At 45.2% G+C, this 20,378-nt stretch overlaps 1 protein-coding gene across 4 annotated transcripts in view; it reads left to right on the top strand.

Moving 5' to 3' along the window:
- Positions 1 to 20,378, top strand: part of LDLRAD3 (low density lipoprotein receptor class A domain containing 3) — a 157,645-nt gene that overhangs the window by 62,407 nt on the left and 74,860 nt on the right. For all 4 annotated transcript variants that reach the window (XM_072119045.1, XM_072119046.1, XM_072119042.1 and 1 more), the window contains 2 exons: positions 4,811 to 4,936; positions 10,803 to 10,937. In XM_072119045.1, coding sequence (XP_071975146.1) covers positions 4,811 to 4,936; positions 10,803 to 10,937 — 261 coding nt within the window. The remainder of the gene's footprint in view (positions 1 to 4,810; positions 4,937 to 10,802; positions 10,938 to 20,378) is intronic.

The following is a 20,378-nucleotide window of genomic DNA, read 5'->3' as shown; positions in this document are numbered from 1 at the left end:
ACTATACTCTCCTACACCGGTCACTATATCACATCTCACCTCCTCCCTGCACAGAGCACAGAGCATGCCCACTATACTCTCCTACACCGGTCACTATATCACATCTCACCTCCTCCCTGCACAGAGCATAGAGCATGCCCACTATACTCTCCTACACAGGTCACTAGATCACATCTCCCCTCCTCCCTGCACAGAGCACAGAGCATGCCCACTATACTCTCCTACACAGGTCACTATATCACATCTCACCTCCTCCCTGCACAGAGCATGTCCACTATACTCTCCTACACAGGTCACTATATCACATCCCACCTCCTCCCTGCACAGAGCACAGAGCATGCCCACTATACTCTCCTACACAGGTCACTATATCACATCTCACCTCCTCCCTGCACAGAGCATGTCCACTATACTCTCCTACACAGGTCACTATATCACATCCCACCTCCTCCCTGCACAGAGCACAGAGCATGCCCACTATACTCTCCTACACAGGTCACTATATCACATCTCACCTCCTCCCTGCACAGAGCACAGAGCATGCCCACTATACTCTCCTACACAGGTCACTATATCACAGCTCCCCTCCTCCCTGCACAGAGCATAGAGCATGCCCACTATACTCTCCTACACAGGTCACTATATCACATCTCACCTCCTCCCTGCACAGAGCACAGAGCATGCCCACTATACTCTCCTACACAGGTCACTATATCACAGCTCCCCTCCTCCCTGCACAGAGCATAGAGCATACCCACTATACTCTCCTACACAGGTCACTATATCACAGCTCACCTCCTCCCTGCACAGAGCACAGAGCATGCCCACTATACTCTCCTACACAAGTCACTATATCACATCTCACCTCCTCCCTGCACAGAGCACAGAGCATGCCCACTATACTCTCCTACACAAGTCACTATATCACATCTCACCTCCTCCCTGCACAGAGCATGCCCACTATACTCTCCTACACAAGTCACTATATCACATCTCACCTCCTCCCTGCACAGGGCATAGAGCATGCCCACTATACTCTCCTACACAGGTCACTAGATCACATATCACCTCCTCCCTGCACAGGGCATAGAGCATGCCCACTATACTCTCCTACACAGGTCACTAGATCACATATCATCTCCTCCCTGCACAGAGCATAGAGCATGCCCACTATACTCTCCTACACAAGTCACTATATCACATCTCACCTCCTCCCTGCACAGAGCATAGAGCATGCCCACTATACTCTCCTACACAGGTCACTATATCACATCTCACCTCCTCCCTGCACAGAGCATAGAGCATGCCCACTATACTCTCCTACACAGGTCACTATATCACATCTCACCTCCTCCCTGCACAGAGCACAGAGCATGCCCACTATACTCTCCTACACAAGTCACTATATCACATCTCACCTCCTCCCTGCACAGGGCATAGAGCATGCCCACTATACTCTCCTACACAGGTCACTAGATCACATATCACCTCCTCCCTGCACAGAGCATAGAGCATGCCCACTATACTCTCCTACACAAGTCACTATATCACATCTCACCTCCTCCCTGCACAGAGCGCAGAGCATGCCCACTATACTCTCCTACACAGGTCACTATATCACATCTCACCTCCTCCCTGCACAGGGCATAGAGCATGCCCACTATACTCTCCTACACAGGTCACTATATCACATCTCACCTCCTCCCTGCACAGAGCATAGAGCATGCCCACTATACTCTCCTACACAGGTCACTATATCACAGCTCACCTCCTCCCTGCACAGAGCATAGAGCATACCCACTATACTCTCCTACACAGGTCACTATATCACAGCTCACCTCCTCCCTGCACAGAGCACAGAGCATGCCCACTATACTCTCCTACACAGGTCACTATATCACATCTCACCTCCTCCCTGCACAGAGCACAGAGCATGCCCACTATACTCTCCTACACAAGTCACTATATCACATCTCACCTCCTCCCTGCACAGAGCACAGAGCATGCCCACTATACTCTCCTACACAAGTCACTATATCACATCTCACCTCCTCCCTGCACAGAGCACAGAGCATGCCCACTATACTCTCCTACACAGGTCACTAGATCACATATCACCTCCTCCCTGCACAGAGCATAGAGCATGCCCACTATACTCTCCTACACAAGTCACTATATCACATCTCACCTCCTCCCTGCACAGAGCATAGAGCATGCCCACTATACTCTCCTACACAGGTCACTAGATCACATATCACCTCCTCCCTGCACAGAGCATAGAGCATGCCCACTATACTCTCCTACACAGGTCACTAGATCACATATCACCTCCTCCCTGCACAGAGCATAGAGCATGCCCACTATACTCTCCTACACAGGTCACTAGATCACATCTCACCTCCTCCCTGCACAGAGCACAGAGCATGCCCACTATACTCTCCTACACAGGTCACTAGATCACATATCACCTCCTCCCTGCACAGAGCATAGAGCATGCCCACTATACTCTCCTACACAAGTCACTATATCACATCTCACCTCCTCCCTGCACAGAGCATAGAGCATGCCCACTATACTCTCCTACACAGGTCACTAGATCACATATCACCTCCTCCCTGCACAGAGCATAGAGCATGCCCACTATACTCTCCTACACAGGTCACTAGATCACATATCACCTCCTCCCTGCACAGGGCATAGAGCATGCCCACTATACTCTCCTACACAGGTCACTATATCACAGCTCACCTCCTCCCTGCACAGAGCACAGAGCATACCCACTATACTCTCCTACACAGGTCACTAGATCACATATCACCTCCTCCCTGCACAGAGCATAGAGCATGCCCACTATACTCTCCTACACAGGTCACTATATCACAGCTCCCCTCCTCCCTGCACAGAGCACAGAGCATGCCCACTATACTCTCCTACACAGGTCACTAGATCACATCTCACTTCCTCCCTGCACAGAGCATAGAGCATGCCCACTATACTCTCCTACACAGGTCACTATATCACATCTCACCTCCTCCCTGCACAGAGCACAGAGCATACCCACTATACTCTCCTACACAGGTCACTAGATCACATATCACCTCCTCCCTGCACAGAGCATAGAGCATGCCCACTATACTCTCCTACACAAGTCACTATATCACATCTCACCTCCTCCCTGCACAGGGCATAGAGCATGCCCACTATACTCTCCTACACAGGTCCCTATATCACATCTCACCTCCTCCCTCTCCCTGCACAGAGCATAGAGCATGCCCACTATACTCTCCTACACAGGTCACTATCACATCTCACCTCCTCCCTGCACAGAGCATAGAGCATGCCCACTATACTCTCCTACACAGGTCACTATATCACATCTCACCTCCTCCCTGCACAGGGCATAGAGCATGCCCACTATACTCTCCTACACAGGTCACTATATCACATCTCACCTCCTCCCTGCACAGGGCATAGAGCATGCCCACTATACTCTCCTACACAGGTCACTATATCACATCTCACCTCCTCCCTGCACAGAGCATAGAGCATGCCCACTATACTCTCCTACACAGGTCACTATATCACATCTCACCTCCTCCCTGCACAGAGCATAGAGCATGCCCACTATACTCTCCTACACAGGTCACTATCACATCTCACCTCCTCCCTGCACAGAGCATAGAGCATGCCCACTATACTCTCCTACACAGGTCACTATCACATCTCACCTCCTCCCTCTCCCTGCACAGAGCATAGAGCATGCCCACTATACTCTCCTACACAGGTCACTAGATCACATCTCACCTCCTCCCTGCACAGAGCATAGAGCATGCCCACTATACTCTCCCGTAGAATATGGTAGCCATATCTGATGCTTTTGAAAGGACTGGACGATGCATGGGGGTAGTAAAGAGCCCTTGTATGTCACATGGCTGCAGAGATGTTGTGGCTGCCGCTATATAACCCCTGCTCATGGCCTCAGCTGCCTCATCTCTTCTTATCCACGTCCTTGCAGTGACCTGCCTAGTATCACCTTTCCCTCCCGCCTCGGTGCCTCTGGGTCTCTGCCTTGGGCTCAGTGTTGGGTGCAGCGGTGACATTGGGGAGAGATGTGATGATTCTCCTCCGCGCTCCGTTACTATTGTGCCGTATAATTGCTGGCGTTTAATCCGTCATTCTCTTCTTTCTTCCCAGCGTCTTCCCTTCCCTATTTTTTTTTTCCGGGACGTCTAATAATAATTCATACATTTTTTTTTCCCTCCCGCCGACTTGTAGCTTCTCATTTCCCTTAAATGTATTCCACATGCATTAAACTACGTCGTCCTAATACCGTAATAACCTACCGAAGATTATATGGCGGTAATTGCGGAATAATCATACGGACGGCGCGCAATTATACTCGGAGGGATCGCTATTATGGAAATTGTATGGAGCTAAAGGGGGGGGGGGCGCGATATGTCTCAATATATAGATGGCATAAAGCAGGGCAGGCACTTAAAGGGAACCTGTCACCAGAATTTGCCTCGTTAAATTGCTCACCCCATTAGGTTGGGGATGAAATGATGAAAGTCCTTTGTAACATTCCCATTTTTATGTGAAATTACACCCGTTTACATGTAGAAATCTCTGCCAAAGTCAAGTGAAAATGAACAGAGAAGAGCAACTTTTTGCCTGAGATGAGTCAAGTTTACAGAGTCACTTCATGCCATTTTGTGTCCTTGTGATTCTATGCTGTATCTTCTAGTACCTATAAGATTTGGGTGTGTAGAAGACATCTCTGACCTTGTTGTTCTCTTTTTTTTACTTACAGCTAAAGCCAAATCCAAATGTGGCCCGAAGTTCTTCCCCTGCGCCAGCGGGATCCACTGCATCATCGGGCGCTTCCAGTGTAACGGCTTTGAGGATTGTCCCGATGGGAGCGACGAGGAGAACTGCAGTGAGTGATTCTGAGGCTCTAATAATCTCATTATATTATATATACCAGATTCACTGTGAATATAGAACATAGGCAGCACGTTATAGAGCAGGAGATGCTTCCCACACACTGGGGGTCATTTAATAAGGGCCCGATTCGCGTTTTCCCGACGTGTTACCCGAATATTTCCGATTTGCGCCGATTTTCCCTGAATTGCCCTGTTTTTTTTGGCGCACGCGATTGGATTGTGGCGCGCTGGCGTGCACGCGCCGAAAATCGGGGGGCGTGGCCGAACGAAAACCTGATGGATTCGGAGAAACCGCCTCATTTAAAAAAAAAAAAAAAAAGGGTCGCTGGACATGCACTTACCTTCACCAGGAATAGGATTGTGAAATCCCACGGACTTCGGCGGACTTCAGCGCAGCAGCGACACCTGGTGGACGTCAGAGGAACTGCCTAAGCGAATCGCCGGAAGACCCGAATCCTCAGCAGAGAACGCGCCGCTGGATCACGAATGGACCGGGTAAGTAAATCTGTCCCATTGTGTATAAAATGTGTCAGTTTCTCTTTAACAATATAAAGAATAACATGTTTCTGAATGTTGGTGCATCAGACCTCAGAATCCAGCACAGATTTCCCAGCTCTGCTTCTCATCTATACTGATGGTTACCCCCTACAGAGAACCACCATGCAAGCTGTCACATGTAGTAACAGAATAGAAATAAGAGATACCAAGAAATTCTACACAATCTTTGCTTCACCGGAATTTTCATCTTGAGAAATAATACAACCTCCTATATAAAAGAATATAACTACTATAATACTGCCCCTATGTACAAGAATATAACTACTATAATACTGCCCCCTATGTACAAGAATATAACTACTATAATACTGTCCCCTATGTACAGGAATATAACTACTATAATACTGCTCCCTATGTACAGGAATATAACTACTATAATACTGCCCCCTATGTACAGGAATATAACTACTATAATACTGCCTCCTATGTACAGGAATATAACTACTATAATACTGCCTCCTATGTACAAGAATATAACTAATATAATACTGCCCCCTATGTACAAGAATATAACTACTATAATACTGCTCCCTATGTACAGGAATATAACTACTATAATACTGCCCCCTATGTACAAGAATATAACTACTATAATACTGCCCCCTATTTACAGGAATATAACTACTATAATACTGCCCCTATGTACAAGAATATAACTACTATAATACTGTCCCCTATGTACAGGAATATAACTACTATAATACTGCTCCCTATGTACAGGAATATAACTACTATAATACTGTCCCCTATGTACAGGAATATAACTACTATAATACTGCTCCCTATGTACAGGAATATAACTACTATAATACTGCCCCCTATGTACAGGAATATAACTACTATAATACTGCCTCCTATGTACAGGAATATAACTACTATAATACTGCCCCTATGTACAAGAATATAACTACTATAATACTGCCCCCTATGTACAGGAATATAACTACTATAATACTGCCCCCTATGTACAAGAATATAACTACTATAATACTGCCCCCTATGTACAGGAATATAACTACTATAATACTGCCCCCTATGTACAGGGATATAACTACTATAATACTGCCCCCTATGTACAGGAATATAACTACTATAATACTGCCCCCTATGTACAAGAATATAACTACTATAATACTGCCCCCTATGTACAGGAATATAACTACTATAATACTGCTCCCTATGTACAGGAATATAAATACTATAATACTGCCCCCTATGTACAGGAATATAACTACTATAATACTGCCCCCTATGTATAAGAATATAACTACTATAATACTGTCCCCTATGTACAGGATTATAACTACTATAATACTGCCCCCTATGTACAAGAATATAACTACTATAATACTGCTCCCTATGTACAGGAATATAACTACTATAATACTGCCCCCTATGTACAGGAATATAACTACTATAATACTGCCCCCTATGTACAAGAATATAACTACTATAATACTGCCCCCTATGTACAGGAATATAACTACTATAATACTGCCCTCTATGTACAAGAATATAACTACTATAATACTGCCCTCTATGTACAAGAATATAACTACTATAATACTGCCCCCTATGTACAGGAATATAACTACAATAATACTGCCCCCTATGTACAAGAATATATCTACTATAATACTGCCCCCTATGTACAGGAATATAACTACAATAATACTGCCCCCGATGTACAAGAATATAACTGCTATAATACTGCCCCTATGTACAAGAATATAACTACTATAATACTGCCCCCTACGTACAAGAATATAACTACTATAATACTGCCCCCTACGTACAAGAATATAACTACTATAATACTGCCCCCTATGTACAGGAATATAACTACTATAATACTGTCCCCTATGTACAGGAATATAACTACTATAATACTGCCCCCTATGTACAAGAATATAACTACTATAATACTGCCCCCTATGTACAGGAATATAACTACTATAATACTGCCCCCTATGCACAAGAATTTAACTACTATAATACTGCCCCCTATGTAGAGGGATATAACTACTATAATACTGCCCCCTATGTACAAGAATATAACTACTATAATACTGCCCCCTATGTACAGGAATATAACTACTATAATACTGCCCCCTATGTACAGGAATATAACTACTATAATACTGCCTCCTATGTACAGGAATATAACTACTATAATACTGTCCCCTATGTACAGGAATATAACTACTATAATACTGCCTCCTATGTACAGGAATATAACTACTATATTACTGCCCCCTATGTACAGGAATATAACTACTATAATACTGCCCCCTATGTACAGGAATATAACTACTATAATACTGCCCCCTATGTACAAGAATATAACTACTATAATACTGCCTCCTATGTACAAGAATATAACTACTATAATACTGCCCCCTATGTACAAGAATATAACTACTATAATACTGGCCCCTATGTACAGGAATATAACTACTATAATACTGCTCCCTATGTACAAGAATATAACTACTATAATACTGCTCCCTATGTACAAGAATATAACTACTATAATACTGCCTCCTATGTACAGGAATATAACTACTATAATACTGCCCCCTATGTACAGGAATATAACTACTATAATACTGCCCCCTATGTACAAGAATATAACTACTATAATACTGCCCCCTATGTACAAGAATATAACTACTATAATACTGCCCCCTATGTACAGGGATATATCTACTATAATACTGCCCCTATGTACAGGAATATAACTACTATAATACTGCCCCCTATGTACAAGAATATAACTACTATAATACTGCCCCCTATGTACAAGAATATAACTACTATAATACTGCCCCCTATGTACAGGAATATAACTACTATAATACTGCCCCCTATGTACAGAAATATAACTACTATAATACTGCCCCCTATGTACAAGACTATAACTACTATAATACCGCCCCCTATGTACAAGAATATAACTACTATAATACTGCCCCCTATGTACAGGAATATAACTACTATAATACTGCCCCCTATGTACAAGAATATAACTACTATAATACTGCCCCCTATGTACAAGAATATAACTACTATAATACTGCCCCCTATGTACAAGAATATAACTACTATAATACCGCCCCCTATGTACAAGAATATAACTACTATAATACCGCCCCCTATGTACAAGAATATAACTACTATAATACTGCCCCCTATGTACAGGAATATAACTACTATAATACTGCCCCCTATGTACAAGAATATAACTACTATAATACTGCCCCCTATGTACAAGAATATAACTACTATAATACTGCCCCCTATGTACAAGAATATAACTACTATAATACTGCCCCCTATGTACAAGAATATAACTACTATAATACTGCCCCCTATGTACAGGAATATAACTACTATAATACTGCCCCCTATGTACAAGAATATAACTACTATAATACTTCCCCCCTATGTACAAGAATATAACTACTATAATACTGCCCCCTATGTACAAGAATATAACTACTATAATACTGCCCCCTTTGTACAGGAATATAACTACTATAATACTGCCCCCTATGTACAAGAATATAACTACTATAATACTGCCCCCTATGTACAAGAATATAACTACTATAATACTGCCCCCTTTGTACAGGAATATAACTACTATAATACTGCCCCCTATGTACAAGAATATAACTACTATAATACTGCCCCCTATGTACAGGAATATAACTACTATAATACTGCCCCCTATGTACAAGACTATAACTACTATAATACTGCTCCCTATGTACAAGAATATAACTACTATAATACTGTCCCCTATGTACAAGAATATAACTACTATAATACTGCCCCTATGTACAGGAATATAACTACTATAATACTGCCCCTATGTACAAGAATATAACTACTATAATACTGTCCCCTATGTACAAGAATATAACTACTATAATACTGCCCCTATGTACAAGAATATAACTACTATAATACTGCCCCTATGTACAAGAATATAACTACTATAATACTGCCCCTATGTACAGGAATATAACTACTATAATACTGCCCCCTATGTACAGGAATATAACTACTATAATACTGCCCCCTATGTACAGGAATATAACTACTATAATACTGCCCCCTATGTACAAGAATATAACTACTATAATACTGCCCCCTATGTACAGGAATATAACTACTATAATACTGCCCCCTATGTACAGGAATATAACTACTATATTACTGCCCCCTATGTACAGGAATATAACTACTATATTACTACCCCCTATGTACAGGAATATAACTACTATAATACTGCCCCCTATGTACAAGAATATAACTACTATAATACTGCCCCCTATGTACAGGAATATAACTACTATAATACTGCCCCCTATGTACAGGAATATAACTACTATAATACTGCCTCCTATGTACAGGAATATAACTACTATAATACTGTCCCCTATGTACAGGAATATAACTACTATAATACTGCCCTCTATGTACAGGAATATAACTACTATAATACTGCCCCCTATGTACAGGAATATAACTACTATAATACTGCCTCCTATGTACAGGAATATAACTACTATAATACTGCCCCCTATGTACAGGAATATAACTACTATAATACTGCCTCCTATGTACAGGAATATAACTACTATAATACTGCCCCCTATGTACAGGAATATAACTACTATAATACTGCCCCCTATGTACAGGAATATAACTACTATAATACTGCCCTCTATGTACAGGAATATAACTACTATAATACTGTTCCTATGTACAAGAATATAACTACTATAATACTGCCCCCTATGTACAGGAATATAACTACTATAATACTGCCCCCTATGTACAGGAATATAACTACTATAATACTGCCCCCTATGTACAGGAATATAACTACTATAATACTGCCCCCTATGTACAAGAATATAACTACTATAATACTGCCCCCTATGTACAGGAATATAACTACTATAATACTGCTCCCTATGTACAAGAATATAACTACTATAATACTGCCCCCTATGTACAAGAATATAACTACTATAATACTGCCCCCTATGTACAAGAATATAACTACTATAATACTGCCCCCTATGTACAGGAATATAACTACTATAATACTGCCCCCTATGTACAAGAATATAACTACTATAATACTGCCCCCTATGTACAGGAATATAACTACTATAATACTGCCCTCTATGTACAGGAATATAACTACTATAATACTGCCCTCTATGTACTCTATATGTATGCTGTATGTGTGGACTTGCTGACCTCTCTGCTCTTGTCTTTCAGCCTCTCATCCTTTGCTCTGCTCCAGTTCTCGCTTCCACTGTAATAATAAGATGTGTATAGACACAAGTTTTGTGTGTAACGGGAAGAACAATTGTCGGGATAACAGCGACGAGAAGCATTGCTTCAACTCCCAAGGTAACGTGTCCCTCCTCTGTTACACGTCACGAAGAAGCCGTGACTCAGGATTCTGCACCTGCTCCAGTAAATGTTTTATATTTAGTTCCATCGCCGTGAATGCCGTCCTTTTTTCCCTCATTATCCCTGTAGTGCGGTATTATAAGTACAGATCCCCGTAGTGCGGTATTATAAGCGCAGATCCCTGTAGTGCGGTATTATAAGCGCAGATCCCTGTAGTGCGGTATTATTAGCGCAGAACCCTGTAGTGCGGTATTATAAGCACAGATCCCTGTAGTGCGGTATTATAAGCGCAGATCCCTGTAGTGCGGTATTATAAGCGCAGATCCCTGTAGTGCGGTATTATAAGCACAGATCCCCGTAGTGCGGTATTATAAGTACAGATCCCCGTAGTGCGGTATTATAAGTACAGATCCCTGTAGTGCGGTATTATAAGTACAGATCCCTGTAGTGCGGTATTATAAGTACAGATCCCTGTAGTGCGGTATTATAAGTACAGATCCCTGTAGTGCGGTATTATAAGTACAGATCCCTGTAGTGCGGTATTATAAGTACAGATCCCTGTAGTGCGGTATTATAAGTACAGATCCCTGTAGTGCGGTATTATAAGTACAGATCCCTGTAGTGCGGTATTATAAGTACAGATCCCTGTAGTGCGGTATTATAAGTACAGATCCCTGTAGTGCGGTATTATAAGCACAGATCCCTGTAGTGCGGTATTATAAGCACAGATCCCCGTAGTGCGGTATTATAAGTACAGATCCCCGTAGTGCGGTATTATAAGTACAGATCCCTGTAGTGCGGTATTATAAGTACAGATCCCTGTAGTGCGGTATTATAAGTACAGATCCCTGTAGTGCGGTATTATAAGTACAGATCCCTGTAGTGCGGTATTATAAGTACAGATCCCTGTAGTGCGGTATTATAAGTGCAGATCCCTGTAGTGCGGTATTATAAGCGCAGATCCCTGTTGTGCGGTATTATAAGCGCAGATCCCTGTAGTGCGGTATTATAAGCGCAGATCCCTGTAGTGCGGTATTATAAGCGCAGATCCCCGTTGTGCGGTATTATAAGCGCAGATCCCCGTAGTGCGGTATTATAAGTACAGAGTATGGCGGCTGCAGCGCTGAGCGCAGGGTAAGTGACAACGTATCATCAGACAGGGTATAATGTGCAGATTACTGTACAATGAGAGGCTGCAGCCCACGTTCCGTCACAGTGTGGCAGCATTTGTGTGGCACAGCTTCTGCACTACACGGGATAATTCCCGATTTGTCGGAAACCGCTCCCCCGCCCCCCCTTCTCCTCCTCCTCGGTGGTGCTTTGATATATAACTTTCTAAGGGCATCGCTCCCCGGAGGATCCACCTTCTCTACTCTCCCCTGAGGTCTCGGGAGTCTCGTGGAGGACATGAAAGGATCAGGGTTGTCTCGTGCATCTCTCACTCCTTTCATAGACTCGGATCAGAAGATGCTTTTTGTTACTAGTAAATAAGGGGGGTCGGCATGTGCACCTGTCAGAAATTTAGAAGACAGGGAGATCATTTTTAACCCTGTATCAGCTGAGCTATTATATTGCAGGTGTCACACTTTGGGAGGGGATTTGCATCATTATTACATCATCATTGCATTAGATTAAAGGGGTGGGCCACCTATAGGAAACTTTAATAGGGTCACCCATATTATAATTACCCTGTTACATTTTCTTGTTCGCTGCCGGGAGCCGCGGGGCTTCCTGTGACTTCCCATGTCTATCTTCGTTCCGGGAGACGGAGGAGGCCATTATGTCATTACAGTATGCTCAACCCCCTCCATCATTATCCAGATATATCAGGGCAATTATAATTTGGGTGATCCTTATACTTACCTGTTAAAGTAGCTTGTTGCCCCAAGAGACCGCAGGTCACGTGACCCCCGGGCAGCTGCATTAAGGACTACTCTGATGTCCAGTGTCATCCTGGCTTCCAGTGGATGGAGGAGGCCGTGCAGTCATTATCGTCTACACGACCCATTCGTTATAATGCAGAAATATCAGGGTAATTATAATGTGGCTGGTCCCATTAGAGTCTTATAATTACTCTTTTGAAGTTTAGTATTCGGCACTGGGAGCCGCTGGATTCAGTGATTCACTTCCTCCAGTAATGTCCAGTGTAATGCCAGCTTCTGGGGGACGGAGGAGGCCGTGCAGTCGTTATCGTCTACACGACCCCTTCGTTATAATGCAGAAATATCAGGGTAGTTATATTATTGGTGGGCCTATTACAGTATTATAATTAGTCTTTTGAAGTTTAGTGTACGCCACTGGGAGCGGCAGGATTCGGTGATTCACTACCTCCAGGAATGTCCGGTGTAATGCCGTCTTCTGGGGGGGGATGGAGGAGGCCGTGCAGTCATTACTGTCTACATGTCCCCTTCTTCATAATGTAAATATATCAGAGCAATTATGATTTGGTGATGCTATTAGCATCTTATCCTTAAAGGGTTATTCTCATCCGTGCATTCACATTCAGTTTCATGAATCTTCCATAAATAAATATTTCTTCAATTGGATTTTATAAAAAAAAAATGTTTCCGTGTGAAGATAATTTCCCACAAACATAGCCATGTTGTCCCTTAGAAACGAGATAGCTTTCTCGGTTACGACCACACTACATTTTGGCAGCGGTGGCCAGACATGCGCTATTGAGTCCTGCCTGACCTCCTGGATTCAGGGTGCCTTACCACAGGACGGCTGTGGGACCTGCAGTAACTTCCAGATATTTCATATACAAAAACTTTTTGTTTATTTGTGCAATCCCTCCAGCAGAGGTGGCCGTATCCGAGGAAGCCATCTCGTTTCTAAGGGACCATATGACTACATTTATGAGAAATTATCTTCACACAGGAACATTTTCTTTAATGACATCTAATTGAAGAAATGTTTTTATATGGCAGATTTATCAAACTGAATGTGAATGCCCAGACGAGAATACCCCTTTAACCTGGCTAGCGGGATTCCGATCTTCCTCTGATGTCTGGTGTCCTTCTGGGGGACGGAGGAGGCCGTGAAGTGATTTACTGTCTTCATGCCCCCTTCATCAAATAGCAGATATATCAGGGTAATTCTAATATGGGTCTTATAATATTAGAGTCTTATCATTACCCTCTAGTTTCTCATTTGCCACTGGGAGTTGCAGGTCATGTGACCCCCAGGTAGCAGGACTCAGGACTTCCTGTGACTTACTGATAGATGGAGGGAGTTATGTAGTTATACCTGTAGGCACCCGTCACTGTCATAATACAGGGTAATTATAATATGGATGATGCTATTAGGGTCTTGTACTTACTCTGTTAAAGTTTGGGGAAAGTGGCCAACCCCTTTAAGAATGAACAGTACAGAGATATCTCTAATGATCTCTTTACGACTGTAACCATGACGAGGTTACACCTATAGGAGAGATGTAATGACAAGTCGCAGACAGGAGAGATCATTGGTATAATCCTGGCTACCCGCAGTCACCACTAGAGGGAGCTCTGCTGCATAATGTTGTCAATAGGTTTTAAAGGGGTTTTCCAGGCAAGTTCTACTAAAGATATTCCTAGGATAGTTGATCGATGACGGCAATCTCTGATACCATTCACTGCAATGAGAGATGATGGACTAAGCAGGAGGTGAGATATAATATGGCACCTGGTGATGGCACCCAGCGCGCCCACTGCCGGTGTGATACAGTAGGTGCTACGTGTCCCCTCACCCCGTTACACCCGCTGCTGTATTAACAGCTACCTCCTCCTTTTATTCTCCTATCTGACACATGGGGGGCCGCGTTCCCGGCCACCGAGAACCTTCTCCATTCTGCTGGATAATTTCCAAATTGCCCCGGTTGCTATGGAAATGTAATTCTGCAGCCTGTGTGATGTGCGGCTCCTTTCATCGGGTCTCCTTTCATATCGCCAGGTCGTCCTATAAAAGACACCGGATCACGCGGCTTCCAGTCTGAATCCATAGCAATGGGGAGACAGCGGCGCAGCGCAGGAGAACGCCTGGGATCTGTATGCCATATCTGACCGGTGATTTGGTTCATCCAGATTTACACAAAATTCACAACCGTTTGATATTCCGGTTATCAGTCTCTTTTGGGTAAAGTAACATCTAACGGCGAGCCACCGCCCCCCTCCCCCCAGTGCAGAGCGTTACCTGCAGTCCCATGTAAAAGCCACTTCTGCTCAATGATCACTGTGTCATCTCTGTGGCTTCTTCATCAAAGTCTTGTTACAAGTCAGGGGACACAGTGGACGCAGCTTACACAGCCAAGGAGTCACAGAGCTGAATGCATCCACCGCGGGGCACATTTACTAAGGGCCGTGCACTAGTTTTCTGCAGGATTTTGCACGTTCTTTCTAGTGCAAGCTGCTTGTACTGGTATATAAGAAGGGTCCGCAGCACATTTGTGTCACACGCTACTCATTTGTGTCGCGGCTGCACTAGGCATCATGCAACACAGATTTCTGTACTGAACGGGGCGCTGCATTGCTCAGTCGGACCGTGCACCAGATTTAGCATGCAGAGTCCGACAGAATTGTGTCGCACTCCCCGTGTTAAAGGTGCACCAAAAAAAAGTGGTGCCCTCTGTCTGTCATCTCTGATTTATCTCTGCATTATGTTATTGTTACAACTTGCAACTTCAGATTATCCATGCATTATCCACGGTCCGTCTCTGCATCGTCCGCGATCCGTCTCTGCATCGTCCGCGATCCGTCTCTGCATCGTCCGCGATCCGTCTCTGCATCGTCCGCGATCCGTCTCTGCATCGTCCGCGATCCGTCTCTGCATCGTCCGCGATCCGTCTCTGCATCGTCCGCGATCCGTCTCTGCATCGTCCGCGATCCGTCTCTGCATCGTCCGCGATCCGTCTCTGCATCGTCCGCGATCCGTCTCTGCATCGTCCGCGATCCGTCTCTGCATCGTCCGCGATCCGTCTCTGCATCGTCCGCGATCCGTCTCTGCATCGTCCGCGATCCGTCTCTGCATCGTCCGCGATCCGTCTCTGCATCGTCCGCGATCCGTCTCTGCATCGTCCGCGATCCGTCTCTGCATCGTCCGCGATCCGTCTCTGCATCGTCCGCGATCCGTCTCTGCATCGTCCGCGATCCGTCTCTGCATCGTCCGCGATCCGTCTCTGCATCGTCCGCGATCCGTCTCTGCATCGTCCGCGATCCGTCTCTGCATCGTCCGCGATCCGTCTCTGCATCGTCCGCGATCCGTCTCTGCATCGTCCGCGATCCGTCTCTGCATCGTCCGCGATCCGTCTCTGCATCCTCCGCGATCCGTCCCTGCATCCTCCGCGATCCGTCCCTGCATCCTCCGCGATCCGTCCCTGCATCCTCCGCGATCCGTCCCTGCATCCTCCGCGATCCGTCCCTGCATCCTCCGCGATCCGTCCCTGCATCCTCCGCGATCCGTCTCTGCATCCTCCGCGATCCGTCTCTGCATCCTCCGCGACCCGTCTCTGCATCCTCCGCGATCCGTCTCTGCATCCTCCGCGATCCGTCTCTGCATCCTCCATTGACAGTATAACTGTTTGTTGGCTACACAACAAATTTGGCCGCAACACGCGTTCCATATCGCAGTCAATGTAAACCAAAAGTGTTTTGAGCCCAAAGTTGCTTGACCCCCTGAAGTTGAATTGAAGGTGCCTCATGTGGCAGTGAGACATCAGATCACAGGAAGCTGCGACACTGGGGCTGCAGTACGACCGTCTGACCTGCATGGACTGTGGCTGTAACTTGCAGTGTGAATAGCAGCCAGAGCCCAGCTACAAGTGCATCGGCTCTGCTATATCAAGATTAAACGCCTTTTAGGGGAGCCCCACAATGACTCGCCGCCCCTTTAAGATACCCAACCAAGAATCGAGAAGCTTTCATTATGTGCGACATTAAACCGCAGAACACGGGGGGGGGGGGGGGGGGTCCGGTCTTGGCGCCTTTCAAACAGGACGTCCCCCCCCCCCCACGGTGTGAATATATTTTCGTTAGATCTTAATGGATTTCTTCCCGTGTGAAATAAAGAATCCCGTGTGGTCGGTAAACAATCGGCGGTCAGTGAAATGCGCGTTATCCTGCATCTCCTGTAGAGTTAAAAGCCTTTCAGGTCCGGCTGCAACGAGGAGCGCGGCGAGTGGCCGCTGCGGATAAGGTGGTCTCTGTATGAGCGCTAAACCAGAGTTTACTGGGAATATGGAAAATATTAAAGGGATACATCATCGCTCTACTCCCTCATTCGCTACCTGGCGACTGCCAAATATTCGCATTTTACCGTATTCCCTCTAATTGCAAGTCGCTGTAGGTAGTAATAATAAGCATTCGGCGGTACGTAGGCGAAATATTTAGGGTGCGCTCCATGCATGATCCATGCATTAGCTAATGACTATTAGTGAAGGTCCCGGAGGAGATGTCCCCCCCCTCCCCCACCGCCCACCTTCCGTCTTTTCCGTGGAAGCAATTAATCCTTGGCATATGCGAGTCCAGATGAAAGCGGCAGCTTGTTTATTAAGTGACCACAAGACCGAAATGCAATTTGGTCCAAATAGATTGGAAAACCGTCACGAAACCTCCACGGATATTTCCCGGAAAAGCTTCTATAGTCATAGCTCTTCTGGGCATGGTTTTAGAATAATTTGGATTTTATGTATGATCAGCAGGAGGCTCATTTATAGGTAATGCTCCATAGGGGGGGGGGGGCAGTATGCAAATTATATCAGCAGAACCATTCTCAGTACTGACAAGAACCCCAGAACCAAGATCACACAAATTTAGCATATCTGTGTCCCAGTTATTTATCATTGGTCATACACTGGTTGTCCAGGATGATGTGGTATTTGGTTTGTGCCTTTGGGGTGGTATATTGTGCTGCACTTGGTTGTATGCTACTTCTGAGCTGGTATTCTCTGCGTGTATTGTTGGGTGTATGAGTGGTACTGTTGCATTGATTGTTTGCAACTTCTGGGGTAGTGTTTGGTGCTGACCCACTACATTTGGCACTTTATTTGGTATATTTGCTATACAACAACATGTGGCTCCGCTGCTATATGTAGTGTCTCTGGGGTGGTATTTAGCACTGCCCTGCTATATGTAGTGTCTCTGGGGTGGTATGTAGCACTGCCCTGCTATATGTAGTATCTCTGGGGTGGTATTTAGTACTGCCCTGCTATATGTAGTGTCTCTGGGGTGGTATGTAGCACTGCCCTGCTATATGTAGTGTCTCTGGGGTGGTATTCAGCACTGCCCTGCTATATGTAGTATCTCTGGGGTGGTATTTAGCACTGCCCTGCTATATGTAGTATCTCTGGGGTGGTATTCAGCACTGCCCTGCTATATGTAGTGTCTCTAGGGTGGTATGTAGCACTGCCCTGCTATATGTAGTGTCTCTGGGGTGGTATTCAGCACTGCCCTGCTATATGTAGTGTCTCTGGGGTGGTATTTAGCACTGCCCTGCTATATGTAGTGTCTCTGGGGTGGTATTTAGCACTGCCCTGCTATATGTAGTGTCTCTGGGGTGGTATTTAGCACTGCCCTGCTATATGTAGTGTCTCTGGGGTGGTATTCAGCACTGCCCTGCTATATGTAGTGTCTCTAGGGTGGTATGTAGCACTGCCCTGCTATATGTAGTGTCTCTGGGGTGGTATTCAGCACTGCCCTGCTATATGTAGTGTCTCTGGGGTGGTATTTAGCACTGCCCTGCTATATGTAGTGTCTCTGGGGTGGTATTTAGTACTGCCCTGCTATATGTAGTGTCTCTGGGGTGGTATTTAGCACTGCCCTGCTATATGTAGTGTCTCTGGGGTGGTATTTAGTACTGCCCTGCTATGTGTAGTATCTCTGGGGTGGTATTCAGCACTGCCCTGCTATATGTAGTGTCTCTGGGGTGGTATGTAGCACTGCCCTGCTATATGTAGTGTCTCTGGGGAGGTATTTAGCACTGCCCTGCTATATGTAGTGTCTCTGGGGTGGTATTTAGCACTGCCCTGCTATATGTAGTGTCTCTGGGGTGGTATTTAGCACTGCCCTGCTATATGTAGTATCTCTGGGGTGGTATTTAGCACTGCCCTGCTATATGTAGTGTCTCTGGGGTGGTATTTAGCACTGCCCTGCTCTATGTAGTGTCTCTGGGGTGGTATTTAGCACTGCCCTGCTATATGTAGCGTCTCTGGGGTGGTATTTAGCACTGCCCTGCTATATGTAGTGTCTCTGGGGAGGTATTTAGCACTGCCCTGCTATATGTAGTATCTCTGGGGTGGTATTTAGCACTGCCCTGCTATATGTAGTATCTCTGGGGTGGTATTTAGCACTGCCCTGCTATATGTAGTATCTCTGGGGTGGTATTTAGCACTGCCCTGCTATGTGTAGTATCTCTGGGGTGGTATTTAGCACTGCCCTGCTATATGTAGTGTCTCTGGGGTGGTATTTAGCACTGCCCTGCTATATGTAGTATCTCTGGGGTGGTATTTAGCACTGCCCTGCTATGTGTAGTGTCTCTGGGGTGGTATTTAGCACTGCCCTGCTATATGTAGTATCTCTGGGGTGGTATTCAGCACTGCCCTGCTATATGTAGTTTATCTAGGGTGGTATGTAGCACTGCCCTGCTATATGTAGTGTCTCTGGGGTGGTATTTAGCACTGCCCTGCTATATGTAGTGTCTCTGGGGTGGTATTCAGCACTGCCCTGCTATATGTAGTATCTCTGGGGTGGTATTTAGCACTGCCCTGCTATATGTAGTGTCTCTGGGGTGGTATTTAGCACTGTCCTGCTATGTGTAGTGTCTCTGGGGTGGTATTTAGCACTGTCCTGCTATGTGTAGTGTCTCTGGGGTGGTATTTAGCACTGTCCTGCTATGTGTAGTGTCTCTGGGGTGGTATTTAGCACTGCCCTGCTCTATGTAGTATCTCTGGGGTGGTATTTAGCACTGCCCTGCTCTATGTAGTGTCTCTGGGGTGGTATTTAGCACTGTCCTGCTCTATGTAGTGTCTCTGGGGTGGTATTTAGCACTGCCCTGCTATATGTAGTATCTCTGGGGTGGTATTTAGCACTGCCCTGCTCTATGTAGTGTCTCTGGGGTGGTATTTAGCACTGTCCTGCTATGTGTAGTGTCTCTGGGGAGGTATTTAGCACTGCCCTGCTCTATGTAGTATCTCTGGGGTGGTATTTAGCACTGCCCTGCTATGTGTAGTATCTCTGGGGTGGTATTCAGCACTGCCCTGCTATATGTAGTGTCTCTGGGGTGGTATTCAGCACTGCCCTGCTATATGTAGTGTCTCTGGGGTGGTATTTAGCACTGTCCTGCTATGTGTAGTGTCTCTGGGGTGGTATTTAGCACTGCCCTGCTATATGTAGTGTCTCTGGGGTGGTATTTAGTACTGCCCTGCTCTATGTAGTGTCTCTGGGGTGGTATTTAGCACTGCCCTGC

This window comes from Engystomops pustulosus, chromosome 7, assembly GCF_040894005.1.
Source record: "Engystomops pustulosus chromosome 7, aEngPut4.maternal, whole genome shotgun sequence".
Classification (NCBI taxonomy): Eukaryota; Metazoa; Chordata; class Amphibia; order Anura; family Leptodactylidae; genus Engystomops; species Engystomops pustulosus.
The sequence above is the reverse complement of the archived record's forward strand: the minus strand, read 5'-3'. Positions and strand labels throughout refer to the sequence as shown.